The following is a 20889-nucleotide window of genomic DNA, read 5'->3' on the forward strand; positions in this document are numbered from 1 at the left end:
TCTTCTCGGGAAAGGAACACCTGACCCTGCCCAAAATAAAAATGTACGTACTCCTAACCCAGACATTTCTCCTTGAAGAATTCCTGCTTCAGGTAATACACTACTTGGACATACACAAAGATTCACGTATGAGGATGTTCATCCTGATGCCTTGTTTTTATCAGTGGAAAACTGGAAACCCAACTATCAACAGGGACTGAATAAATCATGGCACATCTACATAAAAACGTACTCTGCAACCATTAGAAAGGAGGCAGTTCGTTGTGTGTGGATATGGAACATCTCCAAAATGTATGAAGTGAAAAGGCAAGGTAAGTTAGTCCATAAGATACTCACATTTTTGTTAAGAAAAAAATTATACATGCATACCCACCATATACACACAGGTACATATATGGAGATAGTAGAACTAAGAAGCTCTTGCTGATGGCTACCTCCGGGAATGAGATTAGACTAAAGCAGGAGACTCAGTTTCATGATACGCCCTTCTGACCATCTGAATTTTTAAAATTTTACCATGCCAGGTTTTATTTACATAATCACACTTTACTTGAGATAGCCAAAGACTCTGTATCCGAATTAATCAGCATGAGATAAACCAAAGAAATAAGATGGGTGGATATGATTCTGCTCAAAGCAAAGATATTCGCCCTGGAGCTTTACTATACATGGGATTTTTTTTTTTTTAATAACCCAAAACAACTTTATTTGACAAAAGACAACAAGTTATTTACAGTAGTTTTTTGCTCAAAATTATTAAACGGGATAACTGTGCTTCTCCAGGTTTATCTCACAACCAAACCAAGCAGAGGCTGCCCCACCCACAGCACCGGGGGATGCCAACAGGACTCCAGCAGCGTGGCTCCTGCCCTACAGATGTGATTCTGGAAATAAATATTTAAGTTTTCAGATTCTCATATTTTTGACTCTCATAAACCCCTGACAACGGGGACACTCTAGGCTTCCCACGTCTAATGTCGGCCACGCCTCTGCGCCTTTTCCACACAGACGAGTCCTTAAATTAGCCGAAATCTAGTTTATAAAACAAGGCATGTTCCATGGCTCCACCTTTTAAGACTATGTACCGTCCACCCGAGATGAGTCGAAGAACGACACTGAGCACAAAGCCCAGTCTTACAATGTCAAAATAGCCAGAGACACCTACTTTTGGAATTCCCACTCTCTGTTGTCCAGTGGACACACCTGCCGCGTTTTGAGCCAGCGAGAGATGCAGTGGAAGTGAAAAGCATGCTGGAAGAAAAAAATACATTTTATTAAAAATGACTCTGTGTAGGCTCAGCCATCTACTGACGATAAGTCTCGAATGCAGTGGATTGGTTATGCCCAGGGGCTGCAGAAGAACAACGATAAGTCTCGAATGCAGTGGATTGGTTATGCCCAGGGGCTGCAGAAGAACAACGGCAGGTAACAATGAGAGGCCAAAGGTCACGACTCATACACCTAGGTTAGGTACAAGGATTTTCCCAGTGAAACATCTGCTAGAAATGTCATTACTAATAAAGGAGGAAACTGTTTAGGAAGAACGGTGCACATTCCAGCAGTGAGCTCTCTCCTTTCCTCTCAGGGGAAGGTGGCATGTGGCACCCTGGTCCTACCAGGCCCGTAATGGAACGCGCCGACATTCCTTGTACATGCAGGCAGAGACCCTTGATCAGATTTCAAACCTCCGCATTCTCGGTCCCCAGATGTCCCCCTCCCTTGGGAGAACGGGAACCCCCACAAGAAGAGCCTTCTCTTCAGCACTTGGTAGTGCACTGCCACCGCCACCTACCCAGAGCTGAGATGGGCAATGGGCACTTCTTCAACCTTCCCTCACCCAGCTCGACTCCAGTCAAAGGACTTTACTTCCAGATTTGTTCACAGATATATTACTATTACAAGAGCTCAATACTCGGGAAGCCTCTGGTGGGTGAGGGGCTTTGTCTTAAAAAGGAATGAGATAAAAAAATTAGGGCAAAAGGAAGTATTATGATGAGCAAACTGCACACAAGCACCTGAAAGAACATCAAAGAGCTCATTTCATCATCAGGACAGGAAGCAACAAGGCAAAGAATGCTGGTAGCTGACAGAGCTAGGAGCTGGCTTTCAGATTTGGGCAAGAGGAAAACCTGTGTGACGTTTTTCAGGGGTGAGTTAGTACCATGCAGATGCTAATCACAATGTCTCTACAATAGACGTTTATTCTCTTCCCCCTGCACATAAGGGTAGAGTATTTAGAAAGGAATGGCAAGTGTTCCTCCTCATCTCATCTGTGATGGGGCAGCTGAGGTGGGGACAGGAGGGATGCTGAAACCCAAGGAAACGATGAAAGCTTTTGCTGGCTTGGTTTAATAACAGCCTTGAAATCTGGTCAGTTATGTCTTCCAAAACATGAATGGAACTTAAAGAAGAATCATAGTGTGATTATCTTGTGAACTATCTTTTGACAAAGACAATAATAGAACTCAGTAATTAAGAATGGAATCCACAGCTAGTATACTATGGATACTCAAGAGGACAAATATTCTGCAGAGTGACAGCTTTTGGAAGATCCCTTGCCTGCTGACTCTCATACAACTCATTATGAAAAAGGAAAAAACCCACAACATTTCTAAAAGGTAGAATGCTGAGGTATTTTTCTCAATCACAGGGAAAGGCTCACCTAAGGGTATCCAAGATACCCTTCTCTACCTCTCACCTCCCCCATTAGGCACTCTGTAGCAGTACAGGGTCCCTGTATACCTCAACTATCTCAGAAGATGAGGGAAAGAGGGGCTGCAGGACAGGTGACAGCATCTCTGAATGTTCCTGACACCAAATGTCTTCCTGCCAATCATCTAAGATATATTATGGGTACGTTTAGCAGTCTCAAAGCACACTGATCAGTGCTTTAGGGTTTATAGAGAAAGTAACATATATTTCATCATTCAAGCATTAACCTGGCAAGTAAGCATGACAAGTATTATCGTCTTTATTTAATACACAGGAAACTGAAACCCAGACAAGTGACCTGCCTAACTCATGGAGCTGGTTAGTAGAAGACCGAGAACTAGAACCCAGGACTAGTCCAAAGGCTCCCGCCACACCACACCAGCCCCTCCTTATGGCAGGCTCTCTGGAAGTCACTCCTTAGTCAAATTTAGGGGAAGCTCACCGCCTTTTTCCTTCCACTAGAGTAACATGGTTCCCAGTATATGCCTGAATGCCAGGGAAAGCAAAGAGTCCGATATATTTTATTTCTTTATCCCCATAAACAAAACAGGCTTCTGTGAAACTGCCCAAAGGGCTGACAGAATTAAGAAGGTCACCACAAGGTGTGGGTGAGCCTTGAGTACTGATAGCTACTATCTCTTCAGTAATCGCAACTACTCCAAATTTGGATTTATATTTATTTAGCAAATACTTATGTTTATTATATGCTAGGAGGTGTTCTAAGCAGTTTTAACATAAAATCATTTCATTCTGAATAAACTCTATGCAGCCTACTGTTATCCCTATTTTTCATGAGGGAACTCTGGCTGAGAGATCTCAAATACCTGCCCAAAGTCACTTAGCAAGTTGCACAGACAGAGAATGGTGGTCTGACTCTGAGCCTCTTAGGCCTATGCTATACTGGGGGCTGTGGGTCCTCTGACCCCTTGGTACCGGAGGTCGATACGGGACAATTTTAGCTCATCTGACTGGGGCTATAGGACTATACGGATGAATTTTTAACACATGCTAGAAATAACATTTGATGTTTGTTATCCTTTACAGCTGTCACACCCTGGAAAGCCGTACATTCAGTCCGGCGATGCTGCACAAACATTTCTGGCATGACCATGTTAAAAAAAAAAAAAAAAACAGAGAAAACATTAACTTAGTACATTTGCTACACTTAAAGTGTGGATACACACACACTTGAACACTCAATTTGTTTACCAAACTGAGTTCCATAAGACACTTAGACTTAAAAAAAAATCAGATAAGACAGATTTCTACCGATAGGATATTTCAAAAACTGTGCCATAGACTTTGAAAGCAATTCCCAAAGATGAATCCCCAATATGTTGATAACAAACCTGGGCCCATTCTATCGTTAAGACAAACCAGTGCCTCTGCAATAACTAATAATTGTTATCCTGCGACAGATGAATAATACAAGGATTTAAAATCTTTTTCGCTATTTGTATACCTTTTGGGAGAAAGGTGGGCTAGTCATTTTTTTCCTAGTTATTTTCAAGACTGGAAAAGCAGGAAAAGCGGTAACATGTTTACAAGCCATGCTGATAGGGAAAGATGTTTCCTTACGTTACAGACTCCCCAGGCAACGGTGCACTCTTCAGAAGTAGCAGACGCCTGGTTAGCTTGACATTCTATGCCTGTGGGAACAAGAGCGACAAGGTCACTGGACCTCAGGAGCAACAACCTTTCCATCTATAGCAGTCCTATCTGCGCGATTACACAATGACATGCTGGGGGAGAGGCATGGGGGTGGGGGTGGGGGGTCACACGGCGGTATAAACCTGAATTTTCTATCCTTGTTCAAAAACAAGAGTAAGGAAGGAAAGGCACTTTTTAAATTTTGAATATAACCTGACTTGTCCATATGGAAGTGACTCCTCCTAACTTGGTAAATTTCGTAAATTCTTAAAGCTACCTTGTAACTCTTATTGTTCTCAGAAGTGGCATCTTCCCCCTATTCTTGGCAAATGCTTCTTCCTAGGCCCTAAGAACACGTAGGCTCACCCATGTGAAGCTCCAAAGCCTAAAGGGGTCAGGCAGACACACGTGAACTGAGATGGAAGCCAGATAAAAGGGGGCAAAGTGGCCTGTGGCAAACTGTAGAGTGTGCTCTGCATGAAGACATCAAAACTCAAGTCTTTAAAACACTGTCAACAAAGCAAAAATCTGTTAGGCCAATGATTAGAGATTTGGGGCCTGCCACTTACTGATACTGATGACCCCTGCAGTGATTCTGTCTGATGAACACAGAAAACTACTGAAAATGTACACAATATCAATCTCACAGAGGAAGAAGAGACGGGAACTTAAATAGAATGAAAATCTGACAGATCGAGAATTGGTAAGCAAAGCTCTACTGGGAATAAACACTTAAGGAATAAGAATTACTAATGCATAATTTGCCTTCTCTGAAGGTGGTAACTAAATGGTATCTCCCTCTGAAGAAGAAAAACCTGAAAGACCAATGGGAGACAATTACTTCAAACTTCCACAGGTGGAAATTAGTAAAATTTTAAGAAAATAATGCTAAGATGTTAATCGGCATGTTTGGTCTTAGTTAGGGGAAGAGATATACCATATACCATAATAAGGGTTCTTCCCTGACCCTTCGAAAATATGAAAGACAAAGGACCTGACTGAAACCCCACAACTTGCTTTTGCTACCCACATTCACACTACAAAGAGAATAACTGTGTTCTCCTTTGGTAAGAGCAGAGAATCTAGGGTCTATGCAGTATATTCAAGAAGTTACTAGGGCTGTGAGTGCACTACCATATTCAAAGGGATGGCAGAGAAGACAAATCTGATGTCCTTCGAGTTGGATCCTCTCACTTAAATGAGGACTATGAATTATAAAATTAGCTAAATAAGAGGTACATTTAAGTACATAACAAAACTGTTTCAAGGGTTATTATCATGTTCATATTTTTCTAGGTCTAGGTATTTTTAAGGGACTCTCTCTCTATGCCAAGTACAAAGTAGGCTCTCAGTACTTACATGGGCAAACAAAAACCCCTTCTATAAACAAAAATAATGGGGGCCAAATATATATTTATTCTTTACCAGAAAATCCCTCACAAAGAACAAAAATATATAGGAGGGGTAGGATTGAGATCTAGAATGCAAGACAAAATGGCATGAAAAATTACTAAATACGACTGTAAAATGTTCTCAAATTTAAAACGTTTTCAAGCTTTTGGTGCAGGTAGTCGTTAGTTTAAGAGGGGAAGGAAAAGGGGAACACTGTCAACCTAGAGCAGACAGACAAGCAGCAGAGAGACATTATGGGTTCCTGTCAGACCCCTGCAAAGTGATATACTAAGCTTGGGAACTTTTTAATTTCAATACAAGAGCATTACCACCAAAGGCCTGCTAAGGAAGCAATGGCTTCATCTCGGAAGTGGACAGATTTCACACTTAAAAAACACTGATGGACCTGCGGTTTTAGGAAAAGACTAACTTCTCATGGGCAAAGGCTGGGTCTAAGCCCTTCCAGATGTCCTCTTCATATGAAACAAGATTACTCAGGGTAATGGAGAAAAATAACACCTAGCAGATTGTGTATTTCAGCAACTCTGTAAAGCACCAAGAAATGGGGCAGTATAAAATATGAAGCTGTAGTAGGGCATGTAATATCAATCTGAACTCAAAAAAGGAAGACCAAGAATGGTCTGTAGGAGTCCAACTGGGGCACAGCCATGACTTTTACTTACTTAGTCATGTATATATTCATTTCATGCCAGACCAAAATTTATTAGAAAATGGCCAATGCTAAACTGAGATTCTTTATTTTCATCTTTAAGAAAAAGTCTTTTTATTAGAATCATAATCCATTTATTCTTGAAAGGAAGACAAGTCCAGTTATGGCAACCAGACTTCTCCTTAGAGTCTGTATTAAAGAAAAGACTATGTTTCTTAAGGGTAAAGACTTGATGTAAGTCATTTTATCCTGGTGCCTAGCAAAAGGCCCAGAATATAAATATTCATTGACTGAATAAAAGTTAGGACTTAAAAACACTTTCATAATTTTTTATAGGAGTTCGATGTTCTACTTCTTCATCTGACATTTAAAATATATGATAAAGCAGGTGTCTAACTGAAAGCCTATATTTCTCTCAAGTGTTCAACTCAAAGACGGAAGATCAATAGCCTGTGTCTGTCATGGTCTTTCCAAGAAGTGCATTCACTTCCATCCAGAGACACACACAACAACTTAAATATAGAAGTAAAAAAAAAAAATCAGGATTATATAAAATCATTAACTATTTACAGAAGAGAGCACCAAGACAGTAAAATTTTATCTGGGTCCAACTCCTTGTGAAAATACATGGCAAAAAAATTGGCAAATATGTAATCTAATACCCCACCCAAACACATTTAAAACTGCTCATGTGTTTTTCTGTGATGGGTTCCTTCTATCTATATTAAACATGGTAGCCACTGATCTGCTTTGACTCTTCTGTGAAAAGGTAAACAGGGTCGAAACTCAAAGAAACCAAGGGCAATAAGTTACCAATACCTGCCATAATTGCTTTCCAACACAAAATATTTGATTTGTGCTTTCAAAATTATGTTAAGCACAGACTATTTCCCTATCTTGTGTTTTTATTATTCAGTGAGCAAATATTTAGTGAGAACCTATTATGCACTGGACACTATACTAGATGCTAGGAATATAGCAGTAAATAACATGGACATGATACAGAACTAGTTAAATGGTTGCTACAAAGGAAACTATAGGGTGTCTTTGGAATATTTAACAGAACTGCTATAGATTATTTGTGTGTATGTAAGCATGGTCAGAGAAAACATCTTTGAGCAAGTTCAAGGTGAGATCTAAAGACCAATTATAGGTTAGTTTTGCACTGCCCAATAAAGCTGCCACTGGCCGCAAGTGGCTACTAAGCCCTAGGTATATGGCTAGTCTGAATTAAGATGTGCTGTAAGTATAAAATACACTTCAAAAGTTTAGTACAAAGAGACAATGTAAAATATTTACTTTAAAATACTGATTACATGTTGAAATTAAAATATTTTTATATAGCGGGACAAATAAAATACAAATCATCTGTTTCTTTTTACTTTATTAATATTGGTACTAGTGTATTTTAAACTATGTATGTGCTTGCATTTGTGGCTCACATGCAGATTGCACAGTGCTGGTCTAGAACAAGGTAGCAGGGAGAAGAGGTAGAGAATATTCCAGGCAGAAGCAACAGGATAGGTAAAGGTTCGAAAAGAAGATGGACACTTCAGCAATGGAAAGCCAGAGAAACTACCTGACTTGGCAGGACAGAGGCTCTAGATGAAGTTGGAGAGGCAGATGAGTGATTTAGAAGTAAAAGTGCCTATAATTTCAATTCTAGAAAGTTGAAATATTTTTGACCCAATTCTGATCTCAATAACAAACCATTTTAGCACCTGGATGAAGAACTAATCTCAACTCTTTCTGATGTGGTCAACATTCTTGCCCCTGTTGCTATAAGGATAGCAAGTTAGTCCATCAATAGCTATCCTCAAATTCACCATGTGTCGACCATCATGTGTGATGGAATATGTGGAGATTTAAACAAAATGTCTTTAGTGCAATTAATCGCCTATTTAGATGTTGGCAGTGATGTCCTCTCAACTATGTTTGGTGCTAATATTAAAAACCGTTACTTCTTAGGTTTTTCTTTATAAATCTTGCCTAGGAAACACCAGCTCTGATGGAATATTTTAGCTCAAAGTTTACTACTTTATTCCTTTCATTATTTTTGCTGTTGAGTCTGGGTCTTCAATGGGAAATACAGAAGAATAATCAATAGGGCCTTATGGTCCACAATTCATTCTAAACGTGACCTTGCCATCTTTAGATTGAGTAGATATATTCTGAGATGGGTATGCCTCCAGAACATCATGAAAAACTACTCTATTTCAAATATATCAATGGACAAGATGCAGAAGACCCCAAGCGCTCTGATGATGCTTTATATTATGAAAAATAAAACTGGTCACATCAGATAGACATAATCTCTGTAAACTTCTCAATTTCCTCCCAGCCTCCTCCAACTACTTACAGAGATCCATAATGTGGTTCCTGCAGATGGCACAGTTATCAACCACAATATCCCAGGCCCAGAGGGCTACTGCATTCCACTACAAAGAGAAAAAGGGGGAACAATGCACTCTCCTTGTAATACAAATACACATACACACACTCTAGGATTTCAGGCTGCAGTTGCAGTTATCATCTCTTTGGCCACAAGGACCACCAAACAAGAGTTTCTGGATATTACTTCACTCCTATTTATCATATCATAAGGCAACAGTAAGCTACACGTACACTCACCCATTCCACAAACGGTTGAGTATATGAACACAAAAATTAATGAGTCAACTTTTATTTTTTTTAGGCCTACAGCACCTGGTCTTCCTAGGTGGACTCCCATCCAAGAACTAAGAAAGCCCGACCTTGCTTAGCTTCTGAAATCAGACGGGATCGGGCATGTTCAGTGTGGCATGGCCGTAGTCAACAAGTCAACTTTTAATTTTACTTTTTCCTACAGCTTAAAATAATTTGGTCAGCCATATCGACGTAAGCACATCAGGAATAATTTGTAAGTGCCTGTTTCAGGTCTAATAGGTAGAGTGGAATTAGCATGTAGGTTCCCCTGGCAGTTGCAGACCTCAATTTCTACATAAATAAATACCTGCTTTTCGAGGCAGCTTTGGAAACATGAGTGGGGAGGTGAAAGCTTGGAAGAAATGAACTAAGACGATTGGATCATAAAATGGGTAATCGTGGGATAAGCTGGATAACACAGAACAAGGTCATCACCTATATCTAACAAGATTACTTCCTAACGAACTCTAGAATTGTGTTTAGCTCCTACCGCCAAAGAAACTTACATTCTCGACTTTTCATGCTCAGACTCTTATATTTAGTTAATTCCAATAAGAGTTTATCCAAAAGTGGCATTTAAGTAACTCAAACTTCAGCCTTCTGCAATTATAAGTATTCCCAAATTCCTTTTTCCTCCACTAATTTGATGCTACTTCCCAAAACTTCATCTCTTTCAAACCAATTCTCATTGTCTAGTGACTAGTCCAGCACTTTTCACCAGGCAGTTTCAAGTTGGAGGAAAAAAAATCCTACTTCTATTATTATTCAATATGGCTGCTGGTTTTAACTGAGCACGCAGTGCCCACAATGAAACGCCAAAAAGCAACTAGGAGGGGGAATATCGTGGTGTTTAGCCAGATGTTCCAGGAATAACATCGTCCCTACTTCAGAATCTTCATTTTGAACATATTTATTTTATCTCAGGTGGGAATCGGAACCTTTCGCCCAAACTGTTAGCAAACCACTATAAGGCATTTCATGCAGAAAGTCACGTTCCACATTTTTTGTTTTCCCACTTTTAGCAGGTCGTTTGCAACTGGTACTCAACCCTCCCTAAATGACGCAAGATTTGGGCTCGCATTTTTTTAACAGATTCCACCATGCTTTTTTTTTTTTTTTTTGGAAGGGGATTCTGGATATTACCACATGACTGGGACGGCTTGTGTGACAAACCAAAAGACCTCTCAAAAGAGGCAAGAGTTACACTCAAGACACTTTAACTAGGCGGGGCTCGGGACGGAAAGGGGGCTAATGGGAATGGACGCTTCGATCAGGCGAGGACCGGGTCTGGGTCCCTCAGAGTTAGAGGGACCCCGAGCGTCAGAGAGGGGCGGGGCAGGGAGATCACCAGCCCGGTTCTTCAGACGCCTCCATTGCGGTAAGACCTTAGGTCCCCGGCTTCCGCCGCACTGCCCCATCCTCCACCCACCGCATCGCTCCGATTCCCCCTTCCACCCCACCCTCTCCTTCCCCACCCCTCCACTCCAGTGACAACTCAGGCGCTTGGCTCCCGCAGTCAAGTCGCAACCTCGCGTATCTCAATAAGCAACTCCGTGATTGGCCCCTCAGCCTCTTAGCGAAACCAACACTGCTATTGGCAGTGGGCCGCAATCATGCCGATCAAGCCTAAGACCCGCCCCCCAGCTTCCTTTCGTGGTACCCGGTCCCAAGAACGCCCTGAAATGAAGCCCTTTCCTCCGCGCCCCGGTCATTCTCGGGCCTGCCAGCCAGATCCATGCCTCTCTATCTTCCCTGAGGAAGGCGCTGGCGAGACCCAACCTTTTTCACTTCAAAGCGCTTCTTGCCCGCGCCGCTGTTGGTGCCGGTCGGGGTATCCACATCCATCGCTGCCGCCATTTTGGAAACACACGTTCTGTCGCCCGGCCACTGCGCCTGCGCATCGGCGCACGCCTCGCCCTCCCCCCTCCGAGCCCCGGCACCGCCTCTCGCACCCGGTCTCTTACTGGCGCGCGAGGAGCAGGTAGAGGCGGAGCATGTGGCCCCGCCTCTTAAAGGCGCTGGCCGGGTCACTCCTCGCCTGCGTGGGCTGGGGGGAAGGCGGCGGCCGGAGCGGCTGGGGCGGGGTCGGGCGGGGCGGCGCAGACGTGAGCGAGCCGAGTGGCAATGTTCGAAAGGACTCCCTCTGGTTGCCCTCCCCGGGAAGCCCCCGGCCACACTCCCTCAGCTGGGGCGGTGGCTGCTTCCTCCGCCTCGGCCGCGACCTGCCGCCCTAGCTCCGCCCCGTCTTGCGGACGGATTTTCCTCGGAGGAACGCCGGGGAAGGGGCGAAGGTGGGCATCCCGCCTCCTGCTGCCGAAACTCGGGTCCGCACACTGGCGGTTCGCAAATCCTGACCGGCTTCCGAGCCAGGCCCGAGATGCAGCCTCCCTGTGGGAGGCCTGAGGCGGGGAGAGCCGGGGCCCAGGCATCGTTTAGTTTCTTGAGTCCAATTCGAGATATGCTTAGGATTCGATGGAGAGACGAGCTCCCGGAATGTCCTCCCTTGGGCCAAACTGAGCAGGCATTCGCCAGCCCTGCCTTCACCTGCCTACCTGAAGTAGGTGGAGGAAGGAGGCTTAGGAGTCTGGGAGATACATCTCCATTCTGCCCGAAATACCAAATCCGTCCCAGAATGGCCTTTGGTTAAGGTACACGATTTCAGCTTCACGCACGTGAGCATACATTTCCCGTTCATCAGTTGGTCATTTAACTATAGACGGCTTCCTACTTTCGGTCCTCTTTCCGCTCCTTGTGCCATAATCACATCTGTGGTCCCAGTATTTCTTGAATTTGAGGCATTCGGCCACTTATTCTTCCAGGTCATTCCCTCCCAGCCAAAGCACCTGTACTTTCTGTCATCCTCGCATTTCTAAACCAGGCCCCCTTTTGCACCTTTAACCTTGCAGGGATATAACTCAGTTACATCACTCTTAAATCTTGTATTGGCTTATTCGAAATCTCATATTTTCTCTTAAAAGAAAACTGGAGAGCAATGGAGTGTGTTAACTCCATTGCTAAACCCAAAACTACGATTTGTTTCCTTGTCTTAGTCATAAACAGGAAATACAAATCCGTAAAAACATTACAGGTTTAACCAAACTTGGGAAGAGAAAAATTATTTGAGACCTTAAAGCATTGTAGGAAGCCTACGAAGTTTTTCTTAGCTAAGTTTTATTAAATTAATGATTCCATGTTAAGATTTCTGTCATCTATTTATCATATTCCTACAGGCCCTTATAGGAGTACTAGAAGGCATTGAAGGCATATTTAGCCTTCGTTCAACAAATTCATTGAGTAGGTACCGGGTCCTGTTATAAACAGAGACACAGTGATGGAGTCAAACTCTTAGTAGGGAAATGACATATCAACGAACAAATACATCAGAAAATCTCTAGTATCACTAAGTGCTATGAAGAAGACAAAACAAGGTCATGAAATTGAGGGGAAATGGAAGTAACGTCAAATTGAGTGATCAGGCCTCTTTACAATGGCTTAAAAGGCCCTGCATGAATGATCTGCTACCCATCACTTTACTATGCTTTTCTTTCATTTTTTAAAAAATGCTATATGTACCTTCTAATATTTTTTTACTTATTTATTAGATTTACTTTTTATGTGTCGATACCAGGAGAGGGGATTTTGATTGTGTTGTTCATTGCTAACAAACCCCTGGAACAGTGCCTGGTACGTTGTAGGTGTTCAGTATGTGTTGAATGGATAAATTTGAAACTTTTTGAACAAGGAGAGTTTGGTAAGAGATGTCGGATAGACAGGAAGAGGCCAGATCAGGTAAGCATTTTATTTCAGATGTTATGGGAAGATATTGAAGGAATAAATTAGGGGAGGGGACGATGTGACATATTTAAAATTTTTTTTAAGTTTTTAAGCTTTGCGAAGAAGGGATTATAGGGATGCAAAAGAGGAAGCAGCAACAACTTCCAAGTTCTCTGCTGTGTACAGAGCTACAGTAGGGAGATGGATGATCTTAGAGGTGGTTCCATTAAGCTTGAAAAACCTCATGTACTATCTCTCCTATGGAGATTTGCCTTGCTGTTGTGATTGGCCATGATACTCTGTATACTAGATTCTGTTGCATAAACCTAAGAAAACTTTGTGTAGGTTTCATACAGATTCTTATCTGTTTTCAAAATTTCAGTTTACAATGTAGTATGTTACCATTTTACTTTAGTTCTGTTCCTTCAGCCATCCATTCATTCAACAAATATTTCTAAAATATCTACAGAACCTTCTGTGTGTGTCAGCTACACCATGGTGGTCTAGATAAAAAGGCATCAGATATTTTAAGTATTTGTAAAAATCTCCTTTCATCATTTAACTTATGGTATAATAGCAGAGAGGCAAGCCAATTAATGATAATTCCAGTGGATTTCAGGAAAGGGAAGTACAGGGTACTTTGAAGTAGAAAGCAAGTCCAGGAGTGGGGGCAGGAAAAAGTCCTTTTACAGTATATGGTTTGAGACTGAAGGATGAACTAGATGGAGAGTATGCACTGGTGTGCTGGTACATGTTTAAAAATCAGCTCTTTAAAAAAAAAAAAAAAAAAAGCCCCGATTTGTAGCTTTAGCAGCCAGATTTCAAAATTCCTGAAAGTTTAACAATTGCTTTTGTAAGCTGATGCAAGCTGGCTCTAGCACTTACACACACTGAAAGATGTGGAGAAGGTGGCATCCCAAGTAGAGCCAATAGTGTGTAGAAGGAGCTAGAAGCTGGAAAATGTATAGTGAGTGCACTATTAAACTTGGAATGGCTGGAGTGTAAGGAGAAAGAGTGATATAAATGAGTCTGCAATGATGTTCAAGAGTCAATTGTTAGCATCTCTTTTCCAGAGTTGGTCATTAAACATTTGCCACTGATAGGGCCCAGGTCATGCAAGACTGTGTAGTAGAGCTATGCAAAAGGTGTTGGTGTTTATCTTAATGATGGGAAGCCACGGAAGAGCTTTTACCAGAGCGTCTCATGGTCAGATATGCCCTTTTAAAAGCATTAGGCAGGACTTCCACTTCTGGTAAGATAGACATACTTTTCTCTATTCTTCCCTCTAAGTACAACTGGAATCCCTGGACAGGATATATTCAAACTAAAAAGATAAATAAATAAATAGATAAATAAATAAATCAGAAAGAAAGTCTGAGAGGTGGAGAGAAGAAGGCAGACTAGTTAGAGACCTCAGAACTTGAATGATGTGGTAACGAGTTCCTTGGATTTTCTTTTTACCTCATACATCACAGACTTGGAGCTGAAGAAGCCGGCAACCCCAAAATGCCAATGAAGACAGATACACAGAAAAAAAGCTCCATCGAAAGACTGCTTTCTCTAGCAAATACAAAACTTTTAGAAAATAACTGCCCTACTCCACCCAAACACAGAAAAAAATTAAAAAATTAGCTGCACTCTCACCTATGCCGACAAAGCTGAGTGGGGAGCTTAGACTATACGGCTCCCATGTCTGTAACCACGTGCTCTGATACCCAGGCCAGGGTGGTAGAGGCCGATTAGGGAGTTGAGACTTTTATCCCTTCTGGATGATGACAACCTTCCGTACTTCTCTTGTATAAGAGGGAATCCCAAGGGGGTCTGGACTTTTAGTCCCACCCAGCAGTAATGAGGCCCCCCTTCCCCTCTTTGCTGGGGTGGTGTAAGAGAAGACCGAGTGGAGAGTCAGGACTTTCACCCAGCAAGCATGAGGCCACCCCTACTGCAGTGTCAGTAGAGACCATGTGGGAAGCTAGAACTCCCACCCTTAGGTGTTAATGGGGACTCAGTGAGGAACCTGGACTTCCACTTCCAACTTCCCTTGCTGGAGCACTGTCCAAGGAAAACAATGGACTTCCACTTCCAACTTCCCTTGCTGGAGCACTGTCCAAGGGTTTAAATAAAATCTGGAGTCTCATAAAGGTGTCCAGTTTCACTTGAAAATCACTCAACAAGAACTGTGAGATTTCATAGTGAAAATAATATATGTCAACACCAAGATAACAGGTGTTAGAATTATCTGACAAAGACTTTAAAGCAGCAATGATATTTTTGTTCAATAAGCTATTACACATAAGCTTGAAACAAATGAGAAAATAGAAAGCCTCAGCAAAGAAACAGAAGACATAAAGAAGACCCAAATGGAAATTTTAGAAAAATGCAATAACTAAAATAAATATCTCAATGGATGGGCTCAAAAGCAGAATGGAAGTGATGAGGGTTAGGGGCTGGGGAATCACCATACTGGAAGACAGAAAATGGAAATTACCCAAACTGAATAAGAGAGAATAGGTTGAAAAAAACCAAAAACCTTCAGAGCCTCAGGAACCTATGGAACTATAGCAAAAGACCTAACATCAATGTCATCAGAGTTCCAAAAAGAAAAGACAAAGAGGGCCAGACTGAAAAGGAAATTGATAAAATAGTGTTTGACTACTTCTCAAATTTGGCAAGAAACATAAATCTATAGATTCAAGAAACATAAATCTATAGCTTCAAGAAACTGTATAAATCCTAAACAAGGTAAACCCAAAGAAATTCATGCCAAGACATTTTAAAATTAAACTTCTGAAAACTGAAAACAAAGGAAAAAATCTTGAAAGCAGGTATTGAAAATGACAACATAGCTACTGAAAAAGAAAATTGAATGACAGTGAATTTCTCATTAGAAACCATGGAGGCCAGAAAGAAGTGGCAATGTATTTTTTTCAGTGTAGAAAAACCCCCAAATCTATCAACCCAGAATTCTATATCCAGGGGAAATATCCTTCAGCACTGAAGGGGCAACCTTAGTTTTCCTTTATCTGAGGATATTCTCAGATAAAGGAAAACTAAGAGAATTTGTCACTAGCAGATCTACCCCAAAAATGGCTAAAGGAAGTTCTTTAAACAAAAGAAACAATAAAACAAGGAATCTTAGAATATCAGGAAGAAGAAAGAACATAGGAAACAAAAAATATGGGTAAAATACAATATGCTTTTCTTCTCTCGAGTTTTTTAAATCATGTTTGACAGTTGAATAAAAAATTATAGCACTGTTTTATCAGGTTCTAAATAAATGTGGGGGAATATTTAAGAAAATATTCTATACTTCACTCAAACTGGTGAAATGATGACATCAGTAGACTGTCATAAGATATATATATAATACCTAGAACAGTCACTTTAAAACTTACAAAGAGATACATTCAAAGACATTATAGATAAATCAAAATGGAATTTTAAAAAATATTCAAGAAACACACAGGCAGAAAAACAAAAAGAGAAATGAAAAACAAAGAGCAAATAAAATAAAAAACAGCTTTAATCCTTAACATATCAGTAATTACATTAAATGTAAATTGTCTAAATATACCAATTAAGAGATAAGTTGACAGAGTAGATTAAAAAACATGACCCAATATATGCTATGTACAAGAAACTCACTTCAAATATGATAATATAGGCAGAGAGTTAGTAAAAGGATGGAAAAGATATATCATAAAAACAATCAAAAGAAAGCAGGAGTGGCTATATTAATACCGGCCATCCACTTCTGCAGCCAGCAGTTGTGTGCACTGCTGCTCATCAGAAACAAGGAAGCCATGGAGTTACTGGAGCAGCTGGTGTTTCAGGTACCTAAAGTGATGCTGGCCCTGGGTGTCATGGGGCTAAAGATTGGGCCACAGCTCTTCACAGGTGCAGCTCCAGACAGTCCAGCTTTCTGCTCCACTGATGCGTCTGACCTTTGTAGTCAAAGCTATGGGCCGGGGGACGATTCTAAAACTATATGTACATTCTGCAAATTATAGCTTCATTATTTTGAAACATTTGATTTAAATATTTCAATTTGATTGGACATCCACATTATAAGATTTCAACTTGACTGGACATCCACATTATAAGATATTTCACATTATATTTTGTCAATGAGAGGAAGTTATTACATTCTTTAAATTTTAATTGTAGATTATTGAGATTTAATTCATTTGCCATAAAGTACTCTTTAAAAGTATACAATTCAATGGTTTTTAGTATATTCAGAGTTGTGAAGCTACCACCATCTAATTTGAGAACATTTCATCACCTAAAAAAGAAACTTTCTAACTATTAGCAGTCGCTCTCCATTTCCTCTATCCTCAGCCCCTTGCACCACTAAGCTACTTTCTGTTTCCATAGATTTGTCTATTGTGGACATGTGATATAAATGGAATCATAGCATATGTGCCTTTTGAGTCTGGCATCTTTAACTTAGCAGACTGTTTACAAGGTTCATTCACATTGTGGCATGTATCAGTACTTTGTTCCTTCCTAAGGCTGAATAATATTTCATTGTATAGATACCATATTTTGTTTATCCATTTGTCAGTTCGATCATAAATTTTTGAATGATCATAAAAAGTTTAAACTGTTGTGACACCTACTTGTGCAAACGAGTTTCTTGTAGATGGTTTTTATGAAGAACTGAAGACATTATCACTATAAAGTCTGAATCAGGAACTGTAGGCATTTCAGCCTGTTATCAAAAAAGTCACATTACCAAAAGTAAGCCAAGTCTTTTATTGACATTTTAAAAATTAACTTTTGGAAGTGTTATACAAATTTAAAAATTTCTATGAAATGTACAATTTAAAAAATCATAATTATATAAAAGATAGGTAATGAATTTTTTTTCTCTAAGTCACATGTATGTATGCCGAAGCCCCTCCAAGTTATTCCATTGTGCCATGCAAAAAATTTTTTTATGTGTTTCAGGATGTGAAAAATGTTGGAAAGTATGCATTAGCGCCTCAGATTTTAAAGAGGATTCCTCATAGGGAGAGAGAGATGGCTGCTCTTAAGATTCTTTATGTGGCTCACTGAGAAATTTCACATATTTATAATTTTGCAAATCGATCCTACTTCCCCACAAAATTCATCCTTCATGTCTTAAGTGCTACAGTTCCTGTCTGAAGACCTATGGGTCAGTTTTATGGAGAGTAAACCACTTTTTTCCCCTAGTTTCTTGAGGTATAATGGACAAAATTTTAAGATATTTAAGTGTACAACATGGTGATGATTTGATATAAGTATACATTGTGAAAAGATGACCCCCATCTAGTTAATTAGCACATCCATCAACTCACATATTTATCTTTTTTTTTTTTTATTTTGGTGAGAACCTTTAAGTTCTACTCTCTTATTAACAAATTTCAATTATACAGTGTTATCAACTATAGTCACCATGTTATACATTAGATCCTTGAGTCAATCTTTGAATAGGCTGGATCTAATCCACTGATTTTTCTCTATGACTAACAAGATCATCTCAGTTTGCTATTATGATTTTGTGACAGCAGTTAATGAATACTATGTAAAATATTTTGTAAATCAAAATGTTCTCAAATTTAAAGCTGTAAACTCTAAATTTGAAAATAACACACATGCCATATACTTTTATATCATTTTATAGTTTATTTTTGAAATGACAGTAACAAATGCTTTTCCCTTGTTGGGGAATTACATATTTATTTTCAGTGGGCAAAGCCTTAAATGTAACAGCGTTTTGTCCAAATTGAATTTATAGAATTGTACAAAAGTCATACCAAGCATTAAGAAATGCTAACAAAGACTAGTTCTCTCAGAGCCTCATGAAGCACACCCCAAGAGGCCCTGATTTCATGGGGACCCCGATCTGAACAATACTGATGCTCACCCCAAGTTCCTCAGTGACACAAAGGCAGAGGTAAGAAGAGCAGTCGGGAGGACCCACATGCTTTGTGACTGTGGAATTCTGCTCCAGTGTTAGGGTTTCATGATGTATTCATCTTCTCATTGTATGAGGAGCATTAAACACTTCAGCCTGAAGTATATTAGCCTGGGCTTAAAACCAAACCCAAACAGCTTAAATTAAGAAAATTAGAATAAAAAAAATTAACCAAGCCATAATAACCTCTTCCAAGCAGGGTCCTTTATGCGGCCCTCGCTTAGTTTCTAATATACACACACAAATAAGTTACATTATCAGCTGTTATATGCAGGTTGAGGGATGGCAGTTAAGGTCTAACTCCTATTCTGTTTTACTGGTAGCAGTTGTCAGAAACACTGTTACAAAGGACTCTGAGGCCATAGCTGCACTGATGGGACAGTCGCTAGGCTTTACTTGTGATCTCTGACGTGGACACAGGAGAGGGAGAGGCAGCTCTCATGCGTCTCATTTGCAGTCTTTCTATTATTAAGAAAGCTGAAGAAGGTACTGGTTATGAACATTTTGAAAAATATAAAAGTCCGATTGTTCTATTTTAATGAGTTACAATGTCTTAATCTGGAGATTTAACTTGTTTCATGGATCTTAATTTCAATTACAGTATAATTATCTATGGTAGGAGTTTTCCCTTTCTGACCTTATAAAAATTAATGAGAAAATAATATTCTGAAAGAAGGCGTACACAAAGAAAATGAAGTCACTCTCAGAAGCACCTCCCTAACCTGGGTACTATGACTTGGGAAAAGGAGTTTTTATTCCAGCGTTTCCACTGCTGTTTCAGATAAAAACAGTTCGTGTTTCCTGAATAAGGGTGAAAAATAGCGATTCCTAAAATAAACACATAAAAGTATGTGGCAGAGGCTATGTAGATCAGCTACCTTCATTTAGATTGTATCGTAAAGATGTGACCTCATCTATTCACTTCAAGGAGAAAAATTCTAGTGGAACATTCGAAAGATTTTTTAAAATCCAGGTTTTCGTTACAGGTGAGCTTGGTATACATGTGAAGTATTTATTATACTTAGACATGGAGGGAAATGTGGAGCGTGTCTGTGGTTTGGCAAAAACTAGGTGAGATTCCTGCTCTCTGCACAACTGTCCACTCCCGAATCCTAGATACACCAGACGGACCCAAAGACACTGTTCTGAGAGGATCACCGTGTCACCTCTGGATAGTTCTGATAGTGTGATTGACAGGTTTAGCTGTGGTGGTTAATCTGGGACTCAAAGGACAACGATACCTGGGTCAGGAACTAAAAGTCACCAGAATTCCACGACGGCATTCTAACTACCACTTGCAACAGCTGCAGAACCTGACCGCAGTCTAACTGGAAGGAGTCGATTTCGTGTCTTGGTATGCTGCTATACGTAGAAGGCACCTAGGTGTTCAGCTAAAAAGTTGAAAGCTGCAGAAGATGATTTTCAGGAAGGAAAGGAAATTCCTTATTCCAGGACTGTAAATGAACAAAAGAAACCCAATTCAAGGGTTCGCAGAGGCCCAGAGAATGAGAAGCACGAGCTGAGAATTTAGTTTTAGCCCCCTCCTTTTAGAAAGCAGCACAGGACTAAGAAGGTGGAGGGAGGGCAGGCATTGGGATGACGACTCCAGCTGTGCATCCATCCATTCCCACAGCTGCAGGACTGTCAGGACACTTGTATTACTTTGGTTTCCAACATTATCTTTGTCTCCTGATGAAGTCACTGCCTGTCTGTTTTGGGCTCTGCACCTTGGGTTTTCCTGATAAGATGGGCAAACCTTTAGCACTGTGGGGAGTGTTAATCCCCTAGCTTGTGCCTCACGAATACAAATATTTTCTTAAAAACCCACAAATGTATGGTAACAATCAGCATGTTTTGTACATCTTGGGCTCATACCCAGGTTTAAAGGAGGGGAACACACTAATTCTTAAAGCTTCCCTTTTAGACAGAAACTCCCACAAATATTATCTGCAATAATCCAGTGCTGTTCACTTTGCAAAGTGAGTTCTTGTATAATTGCATCCAATGCTGTGTTGAGGGAAATATGCCCTTTTAATGCTACTGTCACACAAAGACAAGGATC

At 40.5% G+C, this 20889-nt stretch overlaps 1 protein-coding gene, 1 long non-coding RNA gene and 1 pseudogene across 2 annotated transcripts in view; all 3 read right to left on the reverse strand.

Moving 5' to 3' along the window:
• Positions 1-1159, reverse strand: part of LOC111745022 — a 4526-nt gene extending 3367 nt beyond the window's left edge. The window contains exon 1 of the long non-coding RNA XR_002782459.1: positions 21-1159. This is a non-coding gene — a long non-coding RNA (uncharacterized LOC111745022). The remainder of the gene's footprint in view (positions 1-20) is intronic.
• RBX1 (ring-box 1) overlaps positions 1-11047 on the reverse strand; it is a 14611-nt gene extending 3564 nt beyond the window's left edge. The window contains exons 1-4 of the mRNA XM_011369058.2: positions 10889-11047; positions 8784-8862; positions 4291-4361; positions 1166-1251 (exon numbers count right to left, since the gene is read on the reverse strand). Of these exons, the coding sequence (XP_011367360.1) occupies positions 1166-1251; positions 4291-4361; positions 8784-8862; positions 10889-10966 (314 nt within the window). The 5' untranslated portion in view covers positions 10967-11047. The remainder of the gene's footprint in view (positions 1-1165; positions 1252-4290; positions 4362-8783; positions 8863-10888) is intronic.
• On the reverse strand, positions 9119-9237 carry LOC111745071 (annotated as a pseudogene).
• Positions 11048-20889: the final 9842 nt, after the last annotated feature.

Source organism: Pteropus vampyrus, unplaced genomic scaffold, assembly GCF_000151845.1.
Source record: "Pteropus vampyrus isolate Shadow unplaced genomic scaffold, Pvam_2.0 Scaffold145, whole genome shotgun sequence".
NCBI classification, from domain to species: Eukaryota; Metazoa; Chordata; class Mammalia; order Chiroptera; family Pteropodidae; genus Pteropus; species Pteropus vampyrus.